This window comes from Cydia pomonella, chromosome 8 (genome assembly GCF_033807575.1).
Source record: "Cydia pomonella isolate Wapato2018A chromosome 8, ilCydPomo1, whole genome shotgun sequence".
NCBI classification, from domain to species: domain Eukaryota; kingdom Metazoa; phylum Arthropoda; class Insecta; order Lepidoptera; family Tortricidae; genus Cydia; species Cydia pomonella.
In genome coordinates this window covers 22,187,395-22,208,144 of record NC_084710.1, presented here as the reverse complement: position 1 = coordinate 22,208,144, position 20,750 = coordinate 22,187,395, and the positions used below count along the sequence as shown (strand labels likewise).

Below are 20,750 nucleotides of genomic sequence, written 5' to 3'. Positions count from 1 at the left end.
ACTTTAATTGATGAGCCACTTAGGGATTACTTTACATTGAACATTTCTTACCGTTAGTGTTGACAAACAGATTAGCTTAAACCTTAGATGGATCTTGGCTTGGCTTTTTTTACTTAGTACTTAGGGGCACATTAGTAAGTTAGATCTAGCTGATTTGTAGTGCAATGCTACCCTAATATTACCACTATTACCCGTAGTTAAGTTACTACAAAAAAATAGCTACGAGTTACAATGTAATATTCTTCATTTTCTTTATTGCATGAACTATACACGGTGCCCGTGAGCATTGCGAGAGATTTTAACAGTATATTCCTGATCATATTTAAATACTAAAATGTCCTATATATTTTTTTAAAATTTTCCTGATTTCAGAGTTAAAGCCACTTACAAGAAAAAACCACCTTTTTTTGTTACTTAGTGTAAAACACCTTTATGATGGAGATATTGCCACTATAGGACCTAGTCAAAATATCCTTATTGATAGATGTCAAAAAGTGACAACACTGCAAAAAATAGGTTATACAAAAAAACTTTTTGAGTTACAGTTTTACAAATAGCGATTACATGTTACAAAATAAAAATCTAAAAAAATAAGAAACTAAGAAAGGTAATATTTAGAAACTAAAATGTCATATAAAATTTTCTGTATTAGGCCTAGTTTCAGAGATAAGTAATTAAATATTTTTCGAAATCATTCTTTCGCCATAAGTCGGTAAAAAACACATTTTTGACTGCGGTATTGCCACTTTGAGGTCTAGTCTGGACATACTTACCTATTGATTGACATCGAAAAATTTAAAAAATGTATTCGAGAGGAGAGTTTATTTATTTATTTGTGGGTAAAATAAAAAATAAAACCTCATTTAATTTTAGGTTATGTGTTTATCAATAAAAATTACGTTTTATGTACAGGAGTGTTCAAAAAAAGGAGAAAAAAAAACAATTTTTTTTTGTCGAATTTAACAAAAAGTCATATACTTAACATTTTTTGCTTCTGTTGCCATCAGGAATGCACCGTTAAAATCTCTCGCAATGCTCACGGGCACCTTGTACATGGCCAGTTTTATACTATCAAGGATTTCTAATCTCTATCGTGTTATTTACATATGTACATACCGCGATTCTCAGAACCAACATTTTCGCATATTATTTCCTGTTTGTTTCGGTACAGAACCCTGATTCAGCGAAACGGTGTCGTCACATGGAAACGATGCGATAGTGCAATCGTGTTTGCGCGAATTATCTGCTATTCGGATGTCCTCTGGTCAAGGACTGTTGGTGCGGTGTCGAATGTGCTCCCTATGTAGAATTTGATAATGCATTTGTTACGTATGTAAGGCGGTGACGCCTACCGTGAGGTAGACCTCGTCGGAGATGGCGGGACGAACTTGATGCCTTCGACAGAGACTGGTGGGAGACTTCCGAGGATAGGGACACGTGGAAGAATAAGAGGGAGGCCTTTGCCCAGCAGTGGGACAATATGGGCTCATAATAATAATAATACGTATCATACAAGATTACAGGGGTGGCGACCGACGCCCAAGAGCGTTTTAACTAACTAACTATTGTGGCGCAGTGATCCAAAGAGGGTCTTGGCCTCCAAAACGAGAGCCATCTGTCCCGATCCTGTGCCACTTCCTGCCAGTTGGCACAGATCCGCCTGTACACTGTCGCTCCAGCGGTATCTGCGTTGTCCCACTGGACGGCGACCAGTCGGTCGTCCCAAATAAGCTCTCTTAACACCCCTTAAGAGCGTTTTAAAACGAATAAATCGCAGTAAGCAAAAAGTAAGTAAAAAACGTCGCAGTAAGTAAAAAACGCAGGTTCGCTCGCTGTACAGACAAGGTTAAAATAACGCTTTTTAAAGCCTACAGTCAGACATTCTACACGAGCAGCCTGTGGATTAGGTACACCCAGCGTTCCGCAAACGCTCTCAGAGTTCAGTATAATAATACTTTCAGAATGCTGATGGGGCTGTCACGGTTCTGTAGCGCCTCGACGATGTTTGCAGAGGCGCGCACAGACGGGTTCCATGCCATCTTGCGTAAGCGCTCAGCATCTTTAATGCAACGAGCGAGAAGCAGTCCCAACAGCTTTCTGAAAGTATTATCCGATAGATGCGACTGTCGAATATGGAGGCACCTGGTAGTTGTGACTGGGCGACTAGTACCCCTAGTGTAAATAAATTCGATTTTGAAACGTGACGTACGCGTTTGCGTTTAGTCTCATTTTGTATTGGATTTAGAAAGAGCGCGCCAAGCGGGACGTTTTGGAAACTCAAAATCCTATACAAAATGAGACTTAACGCAAACGCGTTCGTCACGTTATGATGTCGATCAAATTTACACTAGGGGTACTGTACGTTGTTTTGTTACTTTTTAGTTTAGTTTAGTTGTAATTAGTAAATACTAACACTAGTTATTAGGTACGTAGCTTAGATAAACTAACAAAATCTATGGATTGTAAAGATCTGAAATAAATGATAATTTAATTTAATTTAATAAGTATAGCTCGGCACCAACTACGAATTCGTAGCTTTTGGTGTCAAGACACTTGGTCCGCAAAGGGGGCAAGGCGTTCTAATAATTTTAATCATGTGTCGAAAGATGACAGTGAATTTACTGTGGCTAAAAAGTTTTCTTTGACATTCCACCAACCTCTACATTATTATGTCTATGTCTATGTGAGGCGCTGGTGGCCTCTAGCGGTAAGAGCGTGTGACTTGCAATCCGGAGGTCGCGGGTTCAAACCTTTTTAATACTTACAATTTTTTTTTTCGTGAGCAAAATTAGTTAATAAAATACATCATTTCATTACATCAGGTTATTTGCAATGTTTTTTATAATAGTATAACATCGCTGCAGCGAAGTTTCCACGATAACTATTCAGGCTGAGTCACTTGCAATAATTTACGGGGTGAATAAGGTCATACTGCGCAACTTTTACTATGGGACCAATCTAGACTAGTATTTTTTATACATTTTTTTTTGTATGACTATATTTTGTGAAAGTTTTAGTATTAAATTTGATCTATGAATTATATTCATTAGTATTATATATGGAATAATATTTACAACATCAATAAATTGCTCTGATAATTAGATTAAGATAATTATATGTAATACTGTCTTACTATTCATAAGTGCTTGTTGCTAGGCCTACATGAATAAAGTATATTTGAATTGAATTGAATTGAATTGACACGAAATTGCGAAAAAAAAATTAATCTCCCATTGAAAATGTCAAGGTCAGACAGCCAAAATGTATGAAACAGCCAATTTTTTCGCGAATTCTGGGTTGGTCGCATAGTAAAAGTTGTTCAGTATGATCTATTTATTCGACCCGTAAATGATTGCAGGTGACTAAATACACATCCTGTATTATTTATGCCGATATTTAATAGCATTGGTTAGTGGTACATAACAAGAAACTTTTGGAGCCCAAGTATTTTAATGGTAGGTACATTACGATACAAGTGCGAAAAATAGGAAACTCGAAACGAGTGGTTTTACAGTACATATGACCCTTTAAATTTTCGACATACGCACATATAGGGCCATAGGCTACGAAGACTGCTTACCATCTGGCGGGCCGTATGCTTCTTGGTACCAATGTAGTATAAAATAGTACATTACGATACAAGTGCGAAAAATAGGAAATTCGAAACGAGTGACGATAAATTAAAACACGACCGAAGGGAGTGTTTTAAATCGACACGAGTTGCGAATTACCTATTCGCACATGTATCATACAACGTTTTACAGTACATATGGCCCTTTAAATGTTCGACATAGTAACGTAATATGCTAATTTTCGCACTAGTGCGGTAAAGTAGCACCATATGTACTGTAAATAAATGTTAATGTTTTTTTTTCATTTTATAAATTCATTTTATTTAATTAACACTTGTTCGTAAATTTTTGTTTACCGCCCTTACTCGTACTATTAAATACAGCCAACATCTTTATTCAAAACTTTTAATGGATTCCGATTTTAGTCACACTTTGGATTCACATTTGGGTACTTACCACGTAGGTACTTACATAGTGGTTACGATAACACTGGTTGCCTCCAAGATGACTCTGTGGCAGTGGCGGGGGGTTCGTATAACTCAATTTTTATCGGATTGCTAATTGTGAGAGGCCTTTAGAGGAATTCCTAGTTGCGATTTTTCCATATTAACGCTCTCGACTGTTTCCTCCCTCAATTTTTTAACCTAAAGCAATGATTTTTTCAAATAAGATCAATATCTATAAGTACCGCTGTTTTGATTTTTTGGATATTTGTTGTCATATTTGTATACTGCGTCTTTTCTTGCAGCCAATTCAATTGAGCCACTGGGATTTTCGAGGCGCTGTAAGTTTCTTCAAAATAAAATATTCCAAAAAAGCAATACATAGCTGCACAGATATTGATGATATTGATCTTATTTGAAAAAATCATTGCTCTAGGTTAAAAATCGAGGGAGGAAACAGTCGAGAGTGTTAGTATGGAAAAATCGCAACTATAGGAATTTCTCTTAACACTTTCCGTACAGTTCTCGTGAAGCTAGATTGTCTTTTGGTCCATATAAACTTACTCGACTGTTTCCTCCTCAATGTTTTTTTTAACATAGAATAATATTTACAGAAAACCGCAGCCAAATAACACTAGACCCTACTCATAGTGTTGTGTTCCTGCAGGTGAGTAAGGTTGCCAGAGCTCAACGAGGGGGAGGGGGGGGGGGGGTTTGGGTCGGCAACGCGCATGTAACTCCTCTGGAGTTGCAGGTGTACATAGGCTACGGAGACTGCTTACCATCAGGCGGGCCGTATGCTTGTTTGCCACCGACGTAGTATAAAAAACTTTTATATCAATATCTGTGTCGGAGTGTTTTTTTTTAATTGTTTTAATGGTAACACTGCAAACATCGCAAAAATGGTCTAACTAGGCCGCAAAGAATAGCATGGTATTAAGACTGATACCAAATGAGCCCAAAAAGCAAAACAGTCCGACACATAACTTCATATACCATTTAGATTTCAAAATTTCGTTATGTTTGGTTAAGTTCTGGAGGAGGAAACAGTCTAGTACGAAGCCTCGATTTTTGAGATTTGTACGCAGGATTTTTCTACTATGCTGCATCAGCCTAAAATTGTTAAATTTGAAAAGGGGCTCAGCTGGCCTTTCCTCTTAAATACAAATATCTAGGATACCGACCTTTGCTCGGAGAACATATAAAAGCTCAAAAATGCGCGTTTTCCCAGACATAAGACCTAGCTAGATCGATTTTTTGCCCCCGAAAACCCCCATATAGCAAATTTCATCGAAATCGTTAGACATTTCAGCAGTGGCAGCATGGTTCCATTTTTATCACCTGTCACTATGCCTGTCACTTTCGCCCTTAAATACTTGTTAGAACGTGACAGACATGGTAACAAATGATAAACAGCCGACCATCTTCGCCCTACAGTTTAAAAACTGACATCTGTCAAACGAATCTCGAACGTCTCAACAACGGCATAAGATTTATATTTGGCTTGCGTACGAGTAAATACGACCGTGCTTCTGATCATCATTTCACGCAGACGAAGTCGGGGGCAGCATCTAGTAATAATAAATCTTAATTTCATCTATGTAAGAATATGAACCAAAAAGAAGTACGCGCTTCTAACACCACCGTCAAGTGGTGCCATCTATAACGATCATGAATTACGAGTACAACTTTGTATGGAAACACAGTTTTTTTTGTTTACAGTACATAACTATATAGTCTGCACTTTAGGTATATATACATGTATATTACCGAATGAATAAATGAATAAAGGATATATTACAAGTAATTTAGGTAAGTATTAGTCACAACAAACTTCTTCATATCGCATACTTTATTGCGATTTGTTACGATTAATGTGTTTAATTAAAAACAACAAATTTCAAATTATTAAACTCTATTAATCACACACAAATTTATTTTCACAAAACAACCACATAAAACATTAATTATTTCAAAACCGTCTTAAAATAAAATCTTTGGGATAACGCTTAAGTTTTATAATTTGCGCCATCTATCGGCCAGTAGTCAAACTTGCATCTATATTTGGTAGCTTTTAAGTCATAATTCTGTCACAGCTTCGCCGTTCAAATTGACAACCTCAATTGCGTGTTCTGAAGGTGGTCTCCAACATGGTATTTCAGCATACAAGGGTTCAGATGTGGTGTTATCAATAACGTCTAGCTTAGCTTCACATTTGAGCGCTTCTACAGCGGACTCAGCGAGCGAGTCGGGTCGCGGTTGACGTAGTTCATCACAACCACTCAAAGATGGCGCCATTGAACAATGCGACTGTAACGTTGGATACTCGACGCTTCTTCTGGGCAAGTGGTCATAATGACATTCTAGAATTCCTGTAAAAAAATTATTGCTTAGAACATATATTTATTTATAAAAAAAATGTTTTTAGAGGATATTTTTTAACAAACCTCTAAAGTTTTCCAACATCATAGGAGAAATTGTTTGAACAACCACTGGCCTCATGAATTGTTTCAAGTTCCTGTCCAGAGTTGAAATTGGCTGGTAATGGCATTTTTCAGTTCTTGGTGGCTCTGAAAAATAAAAATGTTTAAGGAAAAAAAGCAAAAAGAGAAGTGGCCCATGAGGGGATCGAACCCGCGACCTTCGCGTTATTAGCACGACGCTCTAACCAACTGAGCTAATGGGCCATTGGGTAAGATGGTGAATTAGTGTATCTGTAGCTTATTGCTATTACACATAATGCCTTGATTAGATACTCGTAATGTTATTCACGGAGACACGTGCCTTGACTCGTCATGTAATGTTAATAAAGGTTAAATTTGATAAAACTGCGCGTCATCCTGGATGACACGAACCATACTGAGCAAATACAGCAAATTAGGACCCGAGAGAGTAGGGTGGTCATAGGTTCTTTTGGTTTTTCTGACGAGTCAAGTACAAGTCTAGATAATATCCTTACTTAACTGCGAAAGGAAATCTGTCAAGTCTGTCTATACCTTTTCACGTTTTACCCACTGAATCGATTTAGTTGAGATTTGGTATCTACGAACGAATATTCTGTACTCTCGGGACTTCTTCTTCTTCTTCCTCGCGTTGTCCCGGCATTTTGCCACGGCTCATGGGAGCCTGGGGTCCGCTTGACAACTAATCCCAAGATTTGGCGTAGGCACAAATTTTTACGAAAGCGACTGCCATCTGACCTTCCAACCCAAAGGGTAAACTAGGCCTTGTTGGGATTAGTCCGGTTTCCTCACGATGTTTTCCTTCACCGAAAAGCAACTGGTAAATATCAAATGATATTTCGTACATAAGTTCCGAAAAACTCATTGGTACGAGCCGGGGTTTGAACCCGCGACCTCCGGATTGCAAGTCGCACGCTCTTACCGCTAGACCACCAGCGCTTCTCTGTACTCTCGGGACATCGGATAGATATTTTTTGATAAAGGTTATTTTTTTTTATTCAACGCAGACGAAGCCGCGAAATATTTACACCGTGTCCAATAAGTTCGAATACAGTTATGATCCTTAATAAAATAAATTTACGCGTAGTTTATGTTATGAAAATTATATTAAATGAAAGCCACATTTATATACAATATTTACAACAAATGTTTTGGAATAACTCCACCTTTAACTTTTTTTACAAGTTTCAAACGTTTCTCAAAAGAGTCACAAGCGGCACGCACCGCATCCATCGGCATATCGTCCCATATTTGCATGATAACCTTTTTAAAATGGCTCAGGTTTGCGACTTTATAATTATTTAGTTTCGAGAGCATGTATGACCATACGAAATAATCTAGTACGTTTAAATCTGGAGAACTTGGTGGCCATTCAGTTTTCGGCAAAAAATCGGTCAAATTAGCCTTGCACCAAGCTTGAACAGCGTTTGCCGTATGCGACGGAGCTCCGTCTTGTTGGAAAACATAATAATCGTCTGCAAACATATTTTTTAAATTTGGGGCAACATTTTTCTCCAAAACCTCCGATTTATAGTATGCCGCATTGATTTTGACGCCTTTATCAATAAAAACTAGAGGCAGTTTGCCCCTCTTACAAAGAGCACCCCAAACCATCACTGATGGTGAGCTCTGGAACCTAGGCACATTCTTTTCATACTCTGGAATGTCTTCTATCCGTGCTGCCCACAACCGGTCGTTCTGGGCGTTATGAGGCTGCTCTAACACAAAGAGTTTCTCGTCTGAGAAAACAAATTCGTCACCTGCGTGCCAAGAAAGTATGGTGCTACATCTTTCTACTCTCTTTTTCTTGGTTGCATCTGAAATGCCATGTACTTTTCGTTTTTTATAAGCATGACATCCAAGATCTTTTTTCAATATATTATGTACAGATCCCCTGGAAATTTTCAGATCAGCAGCTAATTTTCTAATAGATCGGTGTTTTTTCCGCCGAATTCGCTCTCTTATAGCCTTTACCACTTTTTCAGTTCTAGCTGAGCGGGGCCGACCGGATCTTTTCCTGTCCTCTGTAGAAGAGATCTCTTTATACCTTTTTATAGTAGTATAAACCAGATTCCGTTTAATTCCATGCGGTTGTAACGCCTTGAATATAGCACATGGCCTGTCGCCTTTAAGGAATTTTATAATAATTTCTTCACGAACGTACTTCATCGTGTATTCAAGCCAAACTAAAAATACGTGACTCATGAAATTATAGTACTATGTTTATGTCAATATATTTTTTAAATTAAAATAAGAATTTTATATCCAGCGATCCGTATGTCTATACAGCAAGTGCTAAAAGTTTGTATTCGAACTTATTGGACACGGTGTATATTATTATTATAAATGTGTGTTCCAGGTAAATATATATAGGACTGTGATGTGAATCTATAAGGGTTCCGTTTTTTGCCATTTGGCTACGGAACCTTAAAAAGGGGGCCGCTACGTACTGTATTTTGTATTTAAATACCTTTTGAATACATCATAATAGTTTTTACGTTACTGGATTCGTCAATCTAGGCGTCCAAAGTTAAAACGGCTGTTTTTTGTTTCGAGTTCATAGATCGACGAATCCAACAACATAGAAACTAGTTTGATGTATTCAAAAGGTACTTAAATACAAAATACAGTACATAGCGGCCCCCTTTTTTAAATATCTATCGTTAAATTTAAGCAATAACAATTATTTTCCAGTGGCGCTAGTGAGCACGTTGATGGGCTCTGAGGGCCTACCGCGAACCACGTTCGACGTGTTGCCTCCCTATCACACTTACGCACGAATTTACAAGTGCGACAGAGAGGCAACACGTCGAACGTGGTTCGCGGTAGGCCCTCTGCAATGTCTGACGCAGCGTATGCTCAGTCCGTTCCTTTTGGCGCAAATTCCATTTTTAAAGTTATTGTACTTTGTTACCTATCTGACAAGAAACGGTTTCTTATTCTTTATAACTAGGGCCCAAAATAAAGCCTACAAATACTAACTCTGCGACCATACTTACCAGACCCAAGCATTGACCTTACTTTGATGATTATTAATTATTATTATAATATAGACAATTATTACTTAAATTGCATAAATGCATATATCGGTATTTTCATTAAGAGGATACATTAGTGGTAATTTTTCCACGACATTTTCGTCTCTGGATTTTGGCCCTAGATGACGTAGATATTTACATAAAATTCTCAAATCTGCGAAGGCTCAGCTGGTATTTCCTCTTAACTAGAGTTTTTACGAGGAACACTTTAAAAACAGAAAGTGTAGCCAGATTTTTTGGCATAAATTATTAATGAGATAAAGTAAATGAAACTTACCAGGCAATGGCGTATTAAAGATATTCCTCACATATGGCGGCGGTCCGTCATTATTATCAATCATCACTTGCATCCTGATGCTGTTCATCTTATCCTCATACCTCGGCCGCTTGCACCTCTCCAGCATCACGATCACCACAGCCACGGTGATCACAGTCATCATCACCCCTCCAGCTATACTGATCACCGATATCAAGTCTACTGATGATCGATCCGGTTTATCCATCACAGCTGTTATATGCTCCGGTTCTGTCAAAATATGAAACTCTTCATCAGGTTTTGCAGTTGTTGTTGTTTTAGTAACGTTATCTTTGGCTTGGACAGGAGTATTGTTTCTTTTAACTATATTCTCTGTCACTGTTTCCAAAGTTTTAGTGGAAGTTTTATAGTTCCGTTTCAATGTTGGATTAGTTGAAGAGATAGTTAAAGGTTTAGCGGTCGTGCGCATGCTGTTAGTGGCATTATTATCTTCTGTAAAGTGTGGTTTAGTGGTATTTTGAAAGTTTTTCGATGTGCTGGATGGTTTGGCAGGTGCGGGTGTTGATGACATCGACCTTGTGAACATTTCTGTTGGTTTTCCAGTTACATTTTTAGATGTAAAGTATGATGCGGTAGTCAGAGCTATCTTTTTGAAGGTAGCATAAGACAAAGACGTTGGTATTATTGAAACCATGATAGTTCTTGGTGTAGTGTTTAGTGTAGTTTCTTTTTTCGCTATATTTTTATGCTTTGGTGGTTCCGAAATTGGTTTGGTCTTCGTTTCAATTAATAATTCACCTTTTTGCGCTGGTCTTATCCAAATTTCTTTAGGCTTAAACTTGATTGTTGTTGGATAAATTTTGATAGTTGTTTCTGGTCTTCTTGTAGCTTCTTTAATTGTAGGCTCCGTTATTAAGTGTGGTTTAGGAGTTCTCAAAGTCGTTGTTGACATTTCAAATGTTTTAGTAGATTGTGTTGGTAATTCTAAAGGCTCGGTTGTAGGCAATGATTTTCTAGTAGTTGTTCCTTTAACAGAAGCTATAGTACTTTCAATATTCTTTGTAGAAAAAGTTGGTTTAATGAAAATTGGACTAACCGTGGTAAACGACATTTTCGTCGGAGGTATAGATTTATCGGTAGACAAAATCCAAGGTGTAGTCAAAGTCCAGTTATTCCAATTTGTATTTTTAATTGTTGTAGTTGGCTCTTCATATGGCATTTTAGCTTCTACGGTAGCTATCTTAGACGACTGTATAGTAGTTTCCACTGTTGATGTTGGAGCGCTTGTCAATAAAGTTGTTGCAACAGGTCTCATAGTCGTAGTCGTAGTACTTGTAGTAGTAGTTGTTGTTGTTATTGTACTTGTCGTAGTAGGTTTAGAAGTTGTAGGTAACGTTGTTGTCGTTGAAGCTGCAGTGATTGGAATTCTCACTGATGTGGTAACTGGTGTTTTTGTAGTGGTAGTCCCAGTAGTACTAGTCATAGAAGTTACTTCGTGATCAGCTCTTGAGGTAGGTAAGTTAAGTGACTTGGTAGCTGAAAGTTCTTCCATCGTTGCAGGAGAGCTCTGTCTCACTTCACATCTGGAAAACAGTTTAATGGTGACTGACTATAAATCTATTAGTGACTTCACTGATTTGACAGAACTAATTTGACGGAAGAAAAATAAGCATCTGCGACAGATTCCAAAACAAAATGCGGAATTTAATTTAGATGTCGAATAATTCAGCACCAAAATGTAAGGAAAATACAGTAGTATATTATTATACCACCTCAAAATTAAATTGTAATCAAATCTCTAAAAATGCTGGGTTTGTAGCATATTGAAATTATTACTCTCAGATGAGGAAACTTATGCTTTTGCCTCGCAATGAGATGAGACATACAATTTGAGAAGAATACATTAGTGGTAACCCACCTCTCACCTTGCCATCCATCCTGGCACCGACATTCTCCTGTCACCGCAGAACAGGTGCCATGTTCTGTACATGTTTTGCATTCCTTCACGCAATTAGGACCCCATTTGTTTTTTGGACAGTCTGAAATATTTCAGGATTAGAATTTTCGCTGATTTTGCGTTACAAAAAGTTATAGGTGGCTAAAATATTTTCTGGTTCTTATGTTGGTTCACTATCTTCAACTCGTGATATCTTATTATTTATTGTAACCAGATTTTGTGATTTACTTATTAATATTTTGTGTATTGTAACAGTGTATTATGAAAGAAATTAATTGACTTAAATGAGAGGTTTTTGTTATTAATGAAGACATACGTTTTTCTAGTCTGTTATAAGGTCATTAAGTGGTTAGTAATATTAATAGGTATTCATAGATGCAATTGAAAGCTACTATTTGATTTTATGTCTGCAATAAATCAAAGATATCAGGAAACATTTAACGCTGTTTCCTATTAATAATAACTGCTATAAATTTTCAAGTTGAAATTACGTATAATTATGATATTTATGACTATTTTCATTAAGACGGAATAAGCTAGTTCGATAACATCGACGAAAAATATGAACTCGTATAAGATTATTGAATTGGAGTAATTGTCAGGTATAAATATGTTTTTATATGCATGATGCATATTACTGAGCCTTTTCAATCTAATTTTTTTATCGTTGTTTACTCCCTGCGCTAGGTTCTACGTCCTATTTGTCATCTCAGTACATTTTTCTTGATTTTCATAGATTCTCACAATTCAACGATAAAATTAAGATGACAGGAAAAACAGGCACCTAAGTTATGAAAGGTCAGTTATATAAGGTAAACGTTCGAGTGTTCGACATGCCAAAAGCCCAATAAATGACATTCTATTGTCACATATATTGACAGTGACCTAAGATTAAAGATGTCATTTACTGAGACAGTGACGAGCACACAGACTAGCTACTCCCATCGTACCTAACGTTGATCTTTAAAGCAACGTCCACACAACAGGTTACCAGCGCAACATAAACAAAAAGCGTTCTACCCTCAGAGCATCCGTTTCCGGTCCTCCCCGGTGGACACACCGGCACACAGGATACATCCTTCATCTTGTAACCGGGGCAACACACCGCCACCTCCGCTGTTCTTTCCTCCGTCTGGAAACCGAATAGCAACCAGGTTATTAAGGTAGTAAGGTATAATTTGGAAAAAAGTACCAAATCAAGTGATGCTGTATTGTTTTAAATCAAAAAGCAAAGAATCGACTTTGTTTCTAGGGTAATAGGGTTTCATTTGGAAAAAGGTGTGAAAAATCAAGTGATATTGCAGCAAACAATGCTTTATAACGGAATTTTGTACTCTGTTAGAAAAATATTAAGGTTTGAATTTTAAAGGGGAGGCAGAAGAAGTTCTACTGCGATATACTAAGGAAGATTTTTCTTGTGTTGAAGTGTCGTTTGGTAAATGTTTCCTTTTTCCTTAGCCTGATAACGATGTAGACAATGAAGCGTATTTTTGAGTTTCATACTATTTTAACTTAAAGATGTAATATAATATTGTTAGGGAGATTTTTTATAACTATTTCTCCCCATTTTATACTTGACTTGTAAACACTTATATTTTACTAGGTATTAGATTCAACAAATCTTAAATAGAAAATAAAACGTCTTGTAAAAACCTTCTTTAACAGTGTTTCCTTCACTTAATTCATAATTTCATTGTAAATAGATTTTAGATTCATAGGTACCATAAAATAATATATCAGGATTTCCAGTTACTGTCACATACCTAGTCAATGTAATTATGTCTGAAAGTGACTGGATTCCACGATTCCAAAGGCTAAACGTGACCCCAAAGCAAATCTCATTGTATTTAAAGACAATACCGGTAACTTCGTGAGTATGAAGTAATATTATGACAGTCACTGTGCTCTGATCTAGATTCACTCAAGGATGGCGAATCGACCTAATAGACTAAGAGCTCGAAATCAATTTAAAACACAATTATACTATTATAGAAACTGTTATACAGAATAATATTTTGGTACAAGCTTTTATCGCTGACTGTACTTTTCTTTCCACAGACGACTACTGCACACCGAGACAATTCTAAAAATCCCAAACATAATTTGGTTGCGTTGTTATTTAGAGTTCCTTTGGTCACCTCCTGTCTTCATCATCAGATCAGTTCTATGCCATCATAATATTGCTTGGTCATCCGATTTACATATGCGTGCAAATTTTCAGGTTCATCGAAAACCGGGAAGTGGGTCAAATTTAACTTGCAAGATTTGACCCCTACAAACATAGATACATTCATTGCAAGTTAAATAAAGCTTGTAAAAAAAGCTGCAGTTTTTTCGATGTATTTCAAAAACCTATTCTTCCTGCACCAACAAACAGCTGCAGTAACATACTAGTATACCCATAATTATAGTACATCAAACTAGCTAGACGGGTTTCTTTGACGACCAGTTTGGCCTAGTGGGTAGTGACCCCGCCTACGAAGCCGATGGATCCGGGTTCAAATCCTGGTAAGGGCATTTATTCGTGTGATGAGCATGGATATTTGTTCCTGAGTCATGGGTGTTTTCTATGTATTTAAGTATTTATAAATATTTATATATTATATATATCGTTGTCTAAGTACCCTCAACACAAGCCTTATTGAGCTTACTGTGGGACTTAGTCAATTTGTATAATAATGTCCTATAATATTTATTTATTTATTTGTTCTCCAAAATTGTAAACCTTTTTCTGGGGTTGCTCTCCGCCTATTAGATGCATATTCAAGTAATCACTAAGACGATTACCGCCTATAATAAAGTTATGCTTTAATGGGAAAGTGGATTTGTATGTAGTACTTAGCTGGTGGCCTTTAATTTCCGTTTCGATGCAAAGTACGCATGGAATAATCTTAGTAAATGTATTTTTTCAATGCCTCATACCAATGCACAAGTGCTTAAATTATTTGCCTGATATAAATAAATATTATATGGACATTCATACACAAATTGACCAAATCCCACGGTAAGCCAAGAAGTCTCGTGTTGTGGGTGTACTCAGACAACGATATATTTAATATACAAATACTTAAATACATAGAAAACACTCAGGAACAAATATGTGTGCTCATTACACAAATAAATGCCCTTACCGGGATTCCAACCCAGGACCATCGGGTTTATAGGCAGGGTCACTACCCACTAGGCCAGACCGGTCGTCAAAATATAATATACAATATATATTTAAAGGGTAATTAGAGGTACATTTTATTATTACTTGATAGGTCGCATTCGGAGAAGAAAATTAAGTAGGAAAGCGGACCCTGGCGCCAGACCGGGAAAACGGATTTCTTGCTCAGGATTGGGTTTTTTGACCCAGCATTTAGTCCATCGCCTTTATCTAATACCCTGGTACATTTTCGATTCCATTAACTCTCAATAGTATTCACAGCCTGGCGGATGGGCGATCCCATGACAGGGGTATGGGCAGCATCCACTCGGTGTACCCCTTTCATCTCATTAAATTGTCAAAAGGGCTTCTACTTCTTGGCTCCGGCTCCGCGCACGCCCCCAAAAAGTCCGAAACACCATTGATCCGTTATAGGTAAAAACATTGTAGTAAACAATTTTACAATCAACAGCTACTGCTTTAGACAAAGGATTTCACTATTTCTGTAAAACTGTATACAGTTATTCATATTTTCATATTGTTCTTTTCAATGGCAATACATAAGAAGGTAGGTACTTCATTTGCTTTCTACAATTACTAAAAGATTGACTATGCAATAACTTTAAAATGGATTAAATTACCCAAAAATGTTAATTTATCGCAGAAAAATATTTAGTAATAAAATCCGAACTTGCAGGCTCGTTTAGACAAACTGGACGTATTCAAGGAAATATTAAACTAGTCATATCCTGCTACGGAAACTACAAATCAATTTGATCTAACAGAATTATAGGAAGGTTTTTGCTTCGGAGTAAATTGCAGTATTTAGGGACCTACATCTGATAAAAGGCTATTAAATAGACTATATATGTTCCTAATTATTATCTATAAAAATAACTAAATTAAATGATAAATGGTTAATATCTAATCTTATGCATTGGTTAATGGATATGAAATAAACGACTGATATTTACAGATATATGTCACGGAAGATAATTTGAATGAACAACTAGATGTGAACGATGATAACAATGTGGTTTAAGATAACAATTAATTTCTAATGATTTCAATAATTAACGATGATTTCGAGGAATATAATGATGAAGGTACTAAGGATACCGTTAATGACAATTATAGTTGAAGACAATAATAATTAAGAACCTCAAGTCTAATGCCATCTCGCATCTCTGTGCTCCATTTGTAACATCTCAGCGGCATGGAGAAGCACAACTCGTAACATTGATAATATTATTAATAATTATGACGTGGTTGGGAATTATAATGATCTTAAGGATTTTCACGATGTTATACAAGATAACGATTAATTTGATGAAGATACTGATAAGGTTAGTTGAAAGTTGCAATAACTTCGTGTTTAGTAAGAGCCCGCATCTCTGTGCTCCATTTGCAGCATTTTGGTGGCATGGATCACTTGTAACGTAGATAATAATTATGACGTGGTTGGGTATGATAATGATCTTAAGGATAATCATGACGTTATAGAAGATGATCAACTTGATGAAGATACTGATGTGAAGTAAGTTGAAGATAATAATAACCTCGAGTCTAGTAAGATCCCGCATCTCTGTGCTCCATTTGGAACATCTTGGCGGCATGGAGAAGCACCACTCGTATGTGCGTACGGACATCGGAGCGCGGTACTTCACGCGCTTCGTGATATTGTATCTGTAAACACAAACAAATTATGATTATGTTTGCTTATATTGTCATTAGGATAGTTGCTACTAATTGATAGGCAAATGCAACTACTTGATAAATAAGACTGGTAAGTAAATAAATTTTGGAGGAGACAATATAGTGCAAGAGAGGTGAAGGCTGAGTGAAGTGGAGATTATTTCGTATCAACAAAAGTTAAAATATTGTGCAAGTAACAGAAATCTGAGAGAATTAGAAGATATTCCACCTTGTTAACGAGAGACACAAAGAGAAGGGGGAAGAGAGAGAGAGAGAGAGAGAGAGAGAGAGAGAGAGAGAGAGAGATCCTTAATTTTTTCTTGGAGAAGTTGCATTAACACCACATTTACTGCTTTCAGCAATTTCTTCAACGTTTTTGTTACCAAGATCTATATGGTCAAAGGTTTATTTAATTAATAAAGTCCGCTACAGCTGGACGTTTCCAATAAAAAAAAACAAATTGGAGTGAAATGCTTGCTCTTAAGGTTCTCTATCATTAGTCTTAATTTTTTTTTTATAAATTTACTGATTATAAATTTGCACGCTTGCATGCAAGCTAGAAACATGAACTGTAAAACTGTATGGTAAAATCCCCATACTATATCGATGCAAATAAATAATTTCTGATTTCTGATAAGTATTCAAAGCGACACTATATTTAGGATATTCTCATGTATACTGTTATGCTTTCAATAGTTGAATTGACTTGGCCTCTAGCTGTCACAAATATGGTCCAAATTTTGGTCCCACTTTGGCTTATACAATATACAGCCACGAGAAACGTTGTCCATCGCGTACAGACGCTGTTCAAATCCTCCGCCAATGTGTTAAAGGTCTGACAGTCATGATAGGCTTTAGAGCATCAAAGTAACAAACATCATGTGACTTACTTCTGCTGCACCATGCACACATGGTCCCCGTTCAACCCCACCACTCCCACCACCACCATCACTATTACCACCACCACGCACCATATCTGAGTCTTTACAGTCCGAACACTTGCTACTGTCATTGTCAGTGTCACTGCCAATCCATCGTGGCTTCTTATCTTGGCATGTTGAAATGTCTACCTGTGAAAGAAAAAGAAGGTCTATGGGTTATTGTTTTTGTGCACAATCGATTTTTTTTAAAATAAAAACTTTAAAAAAACCGACTTCATATATTACCAAAAGCGTCATACATGTACCTATAACATTTGAAGAGTTCCCTCGATTTCTCCAAGATCCCATCATCAGACCCCGACTTGGTGCCAACGGGACCATCTCGGGGTTATATTCGTTAGATTAAAAAAAAAAATTTGATAATCGGTTCACGATTCTCGGAGATATCGAGTAACATACATACAAAAAAAAATGGGTCGAATTGAGAACCTACTCCTTTTTTGAAGTCTGTTAAAAATCGGCCAAGAGCATGCCGGGGCCATGCTTAGTTTAGGGTTCCGTAGTTACCATTCTGTCAGAATAGGCTAAATTGGGGGTATTTAAGTATCATATACATTACAATCATACCGGAATACCTTCGTAGCGCTTTATACGTATTTTTACTAAGAAGAGAAGACTTTTTGCAATAACTCAAAGACGGCAGAACTGATCATATTTGCTATAAGTAGTTTTATTTTGCAATTTTTTTCATATTTTTTGGAGGGGGGCACATATTTTTTCTCTTTAGGTGCGATTATTTCCAAAAATATTTACTTTATTAAAAAACGCTTCATTTTATTAAATTACTCTGGGCGAGTACTGTAGCGAGTAGAGTGCTAAAAAAATATCTCGTCTGTAAGGATAAACGAGACATTTTTTCAGTGCTCGAGATTCAAATCGGTTATACTCGTAGCTATACGTGTACCAGGAACTTTTATTGTATTGTCTACAGAAGCGGCCATTTTCTAAAATATGTTTTATCCATATAATGACTTCATCATCGCCTTACAGAAATAAGTAAGCTTAATGACTGGTCTGGCCTAGTAGTGACCCTGCCTATGAAGCTCATGGTCCCGGGTTCAAATCCTGGTAAGGGCATTTATTTGTGTGATGAGCACGGATATTTGTTCCTTAGTTTGATTGTTGGTTTGTGTATTTGTCTAAGTACCCAGTACCCGCAACACAAACCTATTGACTTTTTTTAATACTACGTCGTTGGCAAACAAGCATACGGCCCGCCTGATGGTAAGCAGTCTCCGTAGCCTATGTGCGCCTGCAACTCCAGAAGAGTTACATGCGCGTTGCCGACCCTAGCACTCCGCACCCTCGTTGAGCTCTGGCAACCTTACTGACCGGCAGGAACACAGCACTATGAGTAGGGTCTAGCTTATTGTGGGTTAGTCAGTTTGTGTAACAATGTCTATAATAATGTAGGTATTTTTTTTCTCTATGTCCTCACCCAGATCACTAGATTGGACTCCATGTCTTGCTTTGTCACTGCCCGGCTCCACAGTATGGATTGAACAGCCCGCCGGCATTTTAATTATCAATTGAGGGCACTTCCTTTTGGACTCGTTATGCAACCAAGCTTTGAAGACAATGTGGATTAATTATTATGTTGATGAGGTTAATTAGAAGGAAAATTATTAATTTTATAGGCATAATAATTAAAGAAAATTTTAAGAGAAATGGGTGAGAATTGTAATTAAGAAATATTTGAAAAAATGTATGATAGGTATTGATTGATATATTATGTAAGCGGCACCATTAATGGAGCATTTAAGAGAAAATTTTGAGTATTTTAGATATTTCACCGAACCTGTAAAATGTCTACCACTTTATGTGTTAAAAGTTAAATGTCATATTCGTTCTTTATGTTTTCTATGTATTTATAAAATCTGCTGCAATTGATTTCAATATTATTAACCAATTAAAGCCAATTAAAGTTTTTTGCTCCAGTCACGGGATGTACAGTCAGCATCAATAGTAGCGTATGAAACAACGCGCCAAAAGTATCTGATATTCCGGATAACATTTCCAAATATAGATAAATCTCTGCAATTTACATTCAAAAGTATATCTTTTACCGTCTAAATTGTTCTACATATAGAAACACCACATTTAGTTAAGCTGTTTCAGAATGAACTATTTTTGAAACCTTGTTTGATCCCCTACTTTTGATGCTGACTGTACCTATGGCGCCATTAATTTTCAAACTAACAAATATCAATGAAATATTAAACTTAAGCAGCTCTATTGCTCTTGTTTATGGTAAAATGTTGCCAGAAATTAAAAACTGATGGTTAATAAGTACAGGACTCATTTTACAAGATTTGTCTATACCTTACTGGTGCCAGTAAGTAAATTTTAGATTTTTTATCTCTCGTCATATTTTACTAATGATACTTAATATTTGACATGAATAAGGATTAGTTAGGGATAATTAGTAGTTTATGTGACTGCTACATAATGAATAACATTAGAATACGAGTGTGGGTTTATGAACCGAATGAAATGAGTTTCATAAAAGGATCACACGAGTATTTTAATGCCTAATTATGTACATACATTGATTTATCTACATCAATATCATAAGCTACAACGCAATAAAATAATTTTATACTTACAAACTAATTAAACGTCCAAATGGAGGTAATGCAAACTTATTCGGAGACAAACTAGAGTCGGAGCCGACTGCCATATCGTTCGAGATCAAGGAAAGTTCTTTGTTCCTCGGAGATGTTCTCTTGAATGTAAATAAGGTATCGGTTATAGATAAAGTAAAGTTAAAATTACGATACACCTACAGATACAGGTTTGTTAATATAGGCCAGGGGTCACCAATTAGTTTCGCTCGGGGTCTGTATTAAGAAATGAAATGACCATCGCGGTCCGCACATTTTATAGAAAAAATATTAATTAAACAAATGTAATTACAGAAATAACAAAGGTATTTTTTTTTACATATCAATGAGAAAAATGAATTTTTTTGTTGCGGACTATCTGGACTATCTTAGCTATTGACTTCGCCCGGCCGTTTTCAAATTGACGTCAACAAAGATAATGCGGGGGATACATTTTTATTTTAAATTACGTACTCTGTAGTGCAAAAGTTGCTGTGTTCTCGCGGTCCGCACAAAATGGGTCGGCGGTCCGGATGCGGACCGCGGTCCGCCATTTGGCGACCCCTGATATAGGCCGTTAGTCTATCGTTTCTGAATATATTATAGATGTAGATAAAATATATGTACTTCCAGTA

General features: G+C 36.7%; 1 protein-coding gene and 1 non-coding gene across 2 annotated transcripts in view; both read right to left on the bottom strand.

The window, feature by feature from the left end:
• Positions 1 to 5,849: 5,849 nt before the first annotated feature.
• LOC133520829 (mucin-2-like) overlaps positions 5,850 to 20,750 on the bottom strand; it is a 37,677-nt gene continuing 22,776 nt past the window's right edge. The window contains exons 2-8 of the mRNA XM_061855507.1: positions 17,462 to 17,641; positions 16,436 to 16,562; positions 12,749 to 12,860; positions 11,690 to 11,810; positions 9,793 to 11,354; positions 6,463 to 6,585; positions 5,850 to 6,387 (exon numbers count right to left, since the gene is read on the bottom strand). Of these exons, the coding sequence (XP_061711491.1) occupies positions 6,095 to 6,387; positions 6,463 to 6,585; positions 9,793 to 11,354; positions 11,690 to 11,810; positions 12,749 to 12,860; positions 16,436 to 16,562; positions 17,462 to 17,583 (2,460 nt within the window). The 5' untranslated portion in view covers positions 17,584 to 17,641 and the 3' untranslated portion in view covers positions 5,850 to 6,094. The remainder of the gene's footprint in view (positions 6,388 to 6,462; positions 6,586 to 9,792; positions 11,355 to 11,689; positions 11,811 to 12,748; positions 12,861 to 16,435; positions 16,563 to 17,461; positions 17,642 to 20,750) is intronic.
• Positions 6,629 to 6,702, bottom strand: Trnai-aau (transfer RNA isoleucine (anticodon AAU)). Its single transcript has one exon. It is a non-coding gene; the product is annotated as a tRNA-Ile (tRNA).